This window comes from Halyomorpha halys, unplaced genomic scaffold (assembly GCF_000696795.3).
Source record: "Halyomorpha halys isolate HHAL.00 unplaced genomic scaffold, Hhal_1.1 Scaffold1206.1, whole genome shotgun sequence".
Lineage (NCBI taxonomy): Eukaryota > Metazoa > Arthropoda > Insecta > Hemiptera > Pentatomidae > Halyomorpha > Halyomorpha halys.
In genome coordinates, this window is record NW_027108604.1 from 105,855 (window position 1) to 112,253 (window position 6,399).

Below are 6,399 nucleotides of genomic sequence, written 5' to 3' on the forward strand. Positions count from 1 at the left end.
CTTCCCAAGATTTTCAAGTGTATATGAAACATACTACATATTTACCTATTGTATTATTTTGTACAGTTGTAAATTACATTAAATAAATAATTAAAAAAAAAATCATTTTACACAACATCATAAATACCTCTGTTGTATGTATTATTAATAACACTAATACACAGAGAAGTTTGGGCTCAATTTCTAATTACTACCTCACTTATTCTAAATCTCAAATCAATATTTATAACTTTACCTCCTTTTTTTGAGTTGTGCTATAGTATTCATCCATCTTGGATTTTTCATCATCTTTCAATAAGCCATCAGGACACAGCGTATAGTTATCATAGGTCATAAAGAAAAACAGTAATGACCAAACAAAGCCACAGCCACCATACAAGAAAAACAGCCATTGCCATCTCTGTTGCCCCAAACCGTGGAGTATGAAACCTGTTATTGTAACTGAGCCAAAGTTACCAACGTGAGCACCTGTCAAGGGAGAAAAAACTTAATTCAAAAAGCAGTGCCTAACAGTGTTGCCGATTCACTCGACAAAAAAATAGCCGCTTAGCGAACTGAAAATACCCTTTTTACCCGACAAATACCCGCCACTTTACCTGCAGCTACTTCTTGGAGAATCCTTATAACTGTAGCTGTATGATTGCTACAGTCATGATTGTTCTGTTGCCCTAGCTCTGACATGATAGTTGATAGTAGAAGTGGTGAAATGAAGCAACTGTCAGGTTAACTAACACATGTTAAATGACACAGTGAACTATCGTACAGTTATCGTTATTTCGATCAAAGTCGCATACACTATTATTGTGACAGATTTACTGCCACGACAGTTTACTGACAGTGTCACGAACTGACGTGATAGTTGATAGTACACGTAGTGTAAATGGATTAACAGTCCCTTTAACTGCTACGTTTAATTGTCATGTGTATACCCTTTGACAGTCAACTGTCGCAACATATCAACCTAATCAAGAGTAATGATGATAGGCGGGGAAATCTCATTCTTATGTGGTGTTTTTTGTTTTGATTATTTCTCATCTTGAAATTAACTCTATTCAAAGGTTTTGTTAACCTCTTCAACAATTATACTGTAACTCGAAGAAAAAATTGTATCAGCCCCGGGCTCAAATGATAATCCGCCTTGAGCCCAAAAATTGTATTCATCCGTTCTTCCTCTTTATCTTCCTCCTTAGTGCCTTTCAGCGTGGAGGTGTGGTCTGTCCAAGCCAGTATCCTCATGGCATCCCAGTTTTTCCCTCTTCTCTCTCCCACTTTGGAGAGGTAGCCCTTTCATTCTATTGTCTTCCTCTTGAACGTTTTCCTGTTGGTCTGGTCTCAAAATATTTTCATGGGTCCTTGCTTTTATCATCCGACAGAGATGTCCAAATCATCTGAGTTATCTCTTTTCAATGGTATCCTTTATAGGAACAGTTCCAACATCATCTCTTGTCCTCTCATTCTGTATGCAATCCCTCCTAGTTCGGCTTGCCACTTTCTGAAGGTATCTCATCTGTATTGCAGTAACTTTGCTTAAATACTTATCTAGTGGTACCCATCTTTCACTTCCGTAAAGAAGGGTAGGTAGGTATACAGCCTTGAAGATATGTACTCTAACATTCTTCTCTACCTTTCTCTTCTCTATAACTGTGTTGCAGAGGTGGTAGTATGTTACATTTGCCTTCTTTATCCTATTAGATATCTCTTGGTCTACCTTTCCATTCCTACTGGTCACTGTTCCTAGGTTAGTATCCTAGTATTCGTCCATTTATATTGGTTCACCTTCGCAAAGTATTTCAATGTATTCCTGTTCCCGGCCTATGTGCATTATTTTGCTTTTCCTGACATTGATGGTCATTCCCTTTCTTTCCAGATCAGCTTCCCATTCAGTTAATCATAATCATAATCAGCCATCCCTTAAAAATAAATTAATCACAAGAAATGTGTCAGATGGTCTGGGTACCCAAAGTGGTCTGGGCACGCCAATGTCCTAAAATTCAATAACTAAGGAACTAATAGTAATAGAAAAAGTGTCTAATGATATGTATATATAAAACCATTTTACTGGAAATATCCGAATACCCGACAATTACAGTAAATGCCCGAAAATCGGCAGTACTGCTTGGTATACACACATCATACTTAGACTAGTTAGACAGTTGCTTATTATTCTTATAATACATTGCCATAGCCATAGTCATAGTCAGTAAATATTAAGATATATAATAGTAGTAATACAAGAATTTGTTTGTTCTTATTGATTTGTTTCAATAATGTTTTGATTTTTCAATGTTTTCATCTTTTTTATTTTACTTACAAGGGAGTTATGACGCCTCTTTCTAGCAACAAGATTATTGGAGATACTTTGTTGTATAGTAATAATCGTCCTTTCCAAAAACTGCACCATTGTTACGCTTGTCGAGGTGGTTGTGTTAAATTACTCTGACTCTAATAGGTACCCTAGACCAGAAGGCCTCGGCAATGCGTGTTCATGTGTGAGGCATACGAGTGGGAACCGTAAGTTCTCTAAGGATAGTAACCTCGTCCTACAGAGACCTACTATCTACTATTCCTGTAGATACGAAGGAGGAATGCAAGCTCGGTGGGTAGCCAGCCGTCGGTTCTTGGAGGAATTTAAATGATACATTTATATGAATAACAATGTCTTATATAGTTGTTACATGTTATAATCAATGTATGCACAGTGAATAGTATAAATGTTAATATTCGGCATTTGCAATCCTGATCATCTTGTTCATATTATAACATTTATATTGAGATTTGAGTCCAAGACGTAGTGAAGGAATTGTTGATTTTAAGAATTTTTGTATGTTGTCAGTGAGAGAGGGGACATATAGAAGGGATCTATAAATCGAGAGAGCGGATGGTGGATGTAGAGATTTTGGGGAAGGAGAAGTAGGCGTAGAACGGTTGATGTAAGAGTTTAAAAGTTTGATGTGAAGTGGAAAATCATTTGAAAGCAAAATAGTCTTAATACGGTGAATGTTTGTGGTGTGGTATTGGAGATCGGATAAGGAAAGGCAACGGTGTATGAGATTTTTGGCAATATCAATTTTTAGATGGTGGGGGTGCTGAGAAAAATAGTTAAGTAGCCTACCGGAGTGAGTGGATTTGTTATACCAGTCAGTGGACAAGGAGCCGTCATTATTCTTTATAATAAGCAGATCAAAGATAGGGTAGGGAAGAGTTAGTTTCGGTTTCAACGGTGAAATGAAGGCGAGGGTGGTAAGAGTTAAAAGAAGAAAGGATATGAGGGATTAATCTCATACACCGTTGCCTTTCCTTATCCGATCCCCAATACCACAACACAAACATTCACCGTATTAAGACTATTTTACTTTCAAATGATTTTCCACTATAATATTTATAGTTTACAACAAATTTAAAATAATGAATTCCCTTTTTTTAATCACAGTGATATTCAAATCTCAAAAGTGATTATGATATACTAAATTCATTCTAATGAGGACATTATGGATCTAAGCTCATTTCTGCAAAAGGTGCTGAATGAGGTTGGGCAATAATTTATATATACATGAGAGTAAGGATGTCTCAATAATTGTAAAATTTATAAAGAATAATAGTGAAACATTTTTTTTTATTAAAATAACACATACCTACGAAAACAAACGTTCCAAGACGCCCCCTCTCAGTTTTAGGGACCCATATCGCAACGACTGCATGAAGTGAAGCATAAAATGCACCCTGTAAAAAAATATGTTTTCATTAATATTATACGTGGTATCTTTGTTTACTTTTCATTTTAAGCCTCTTCATATAGGACGTTGACACGGCAAAATAACGAAAGAATAAAAATGTAAAAGCGAAATAAATTATCCAATGTAAAGATTACTATTTTACGATTTAACTTCTTAACCCACAAGTTAAATAATTAATGCCACAATGTGGTGTGTAATAAATTTTATTTACTATGTATACAGGTAGAAATACAGAGAGTATGTCATATTATGTACAACTACTATCTACAGGTTCTTACATACAATTTGTCTCTTAAAATGTCCTCCAACAACTCTGTTCGACTGCTTTTGTAGAATTTAAAATCAAAATTATTGTTTAAATAAAAGAAATTTTATCCCATTTAAGTCTCAAAAGAATCTTTATTTCTTTATAAGTCCAACGTTTCGGCATTTTTTTAAATACTAATTTTCATTACTATGAAATCGTTTAGCACACTTCCATATGCCATTCGGCCTGTTTACGTGCATTTTTTTTTTAAGAAGTTCCATTTCGCCATGGGAAGGTTGAAAGATAATAAATCCCCGGATTCTCGAAGAAAAAGTATTTTGAAGAAAATTGAGACTTTAATATAATAAAATGAATAAGTGGACTTTTTTTTCTCCCAAAAAATACTTTACCACTCTTTGATATGCCAATCAGGCTTAGTTGTTTGGATATAGTACTAATATCGACACTGTGAGAGTTTTTATTTCAAAACTATGTTTGTTACCAAATCTTAATGTTACTTATTATTATCATTATCATCTTTACTTAAGCCACTGCAAAGTATGGAGTAGATTGGTTGAGTAATGTTGAAACTATTAACATTTTTTAAAAAAAATTATGATTGCAACTTTATAGCATGTATTGCTTCAATTTATGGGACGAAAACATAATAATATAGAGTTTAAAAAATGTTTAATTTTAACTAAAAAATATAATAATCTTTAAGAAACTATCGATTTTATTAATTAAACATAAATCTCAAATTTACAGCGGATATCGATGATACCAACCGATATGCCATTTATTTCAACGTTTCTTTCATGAAATGCTAAGAACGAATGTCATCACATATATTGGATGAATTTATGTTACCAAATCATAATAATAAAATATACCTATGTGTTTAATTTAACTAAATACATACATTTATAACCATAAATCGTGTTTATTAAATCTATATACATACTCAAATATAGCAATAACGAAGCATTGCCGGGTTAGCTAGTTACACATAAGATTTTAAACAAAGAACAATATTATCAATAAATTATCAAACCTTGGATGCAAATTTAGAACCAGATCAATTTTAAAAAACTTTATGCAGGCTATTTTCCCAGGCCAATAATTCAGTCCAACATTACCCTATGAGATATTAAAACATTAGAGAATCATATAAATATATTAATAAGCAAACTTTAGCTTATGTCTGATTACTTATTTTGTCTATTCTTCGCATTAACATTAAAACTTTTAATCAGAATTAATTTACACTATTATACTTTATCACAACAATATTGTAACCTACCCCACACTCAGGCCAGGCATAAAATTTATTTATTTCAACTTTATCATGGTTAAATTTCCTCTTCCTTTTATTATTAAAATTCACATCAAGGCTAATTATAATTATCAACATAAATTTTTTCCCATTTTTTTCATAAATCAATTTTGATTAAAATTTCTGCATAGTGTTGGTTCTGATTTCTAGTGTCTGTTTTAAAATTTATTGTATGATTAATGTTTTCTGATATGTAAATGGACTCAAGTATTTTTCTTTTGAATGTATTATTTTCTTTATGTCAGATTATGGTATTTTCAAATTCGAATTTGTTGTGATCCGTCTCCTTGTTTTTTTATATCATTACTGTTGATACATGTATTCTATCACCGAACAATTGTTTTGTTTAACCTGTATATATAGCTGGACAATTTAGACATGGAATTTTATATGTCAATCCAAATTGATTATTTGTATCAATTCTGTCCTTCAATTTACTATAATAATTTTTAATTTTATTGCTGGGTCTATAACTTAAGGAGTATTCATTAACATCATAATCTATAAGATATACAGAAATCTTTTAAAGACTAAGGTGGGGATAGTTTAGAACAAGAGAGGGAGGGCCGTTCGTAGCTAGTGGTAAGAAGTAGGTATATCAATCTGAGATCTGCGGGTGGCGACGGTTCGCATCCAGCCTGAGATTTGTCTGATTGTGACTTTATGATTCTTGTCTTTCATTTTTGAATATAATTTCTTTTTGAGATATTGTGACATGTACATAAACTGATACTGCTCACTAGATCTGAATGTTTTAAAGTTAAGATAAGACATGTTCCGGACGTAACCTTTATAAGTTATTTTTAAGTCATTTTTCAATTTACCAGTAGCATATGATATACTTTTAACAGAATTCGTCCTTAGCAGCATCTAATGGTGCCGTAATATTTGAGAGAATTTTTTTAAATTTTTAATAATTTATTTATTGATATTTACAACTGTATACACATATATACAACAAGTAAATTTGCTGTAGGTGACATAGTAACATGATAAAAACATTTGGAGAATCTACCCACTGATAGAACTCCAATAACATTTCTAGAGAAGAAGATCTCGAGGCCATATTCTTTTCAGACGCC

General features: G+C 32.8%; 1 protein-coding gene and 1 long non-coding RNA gene across 2 annotated transcripts in view; one reads left to right on the forward strand and one right to left on the reverse strand.

Annotated features, from left to right (window-relative positions):
- The window catches only part of LOC106688794 (putative inorganic phosphate cotransporter), a gene marked incomplete in the record, with an annotated part of 38,789 nt that overhangs the window by 15,088 nt on the left and 17,302 nt on the right, over positions 1 to 6,399 (reverse strand). The window contains 2 exon segments of the mRNA XM_067046877.1: positions 236 to 468; positions 3,633 to 3,720. Of these exon segments, the coding sequence (XP_066902978.1) occupies positions 236 to 468; positions 3,633 to 3,720 (321 nt within the window).
- LOC106688795 (uncharacterized) overlaps positions 1 to 6,399 on the forward strand; it is a 74,605-nt gene that overhangs the window by 5,768 nt on the left and 62,438 nt on the right. The window lies entirely within an intron of this gene.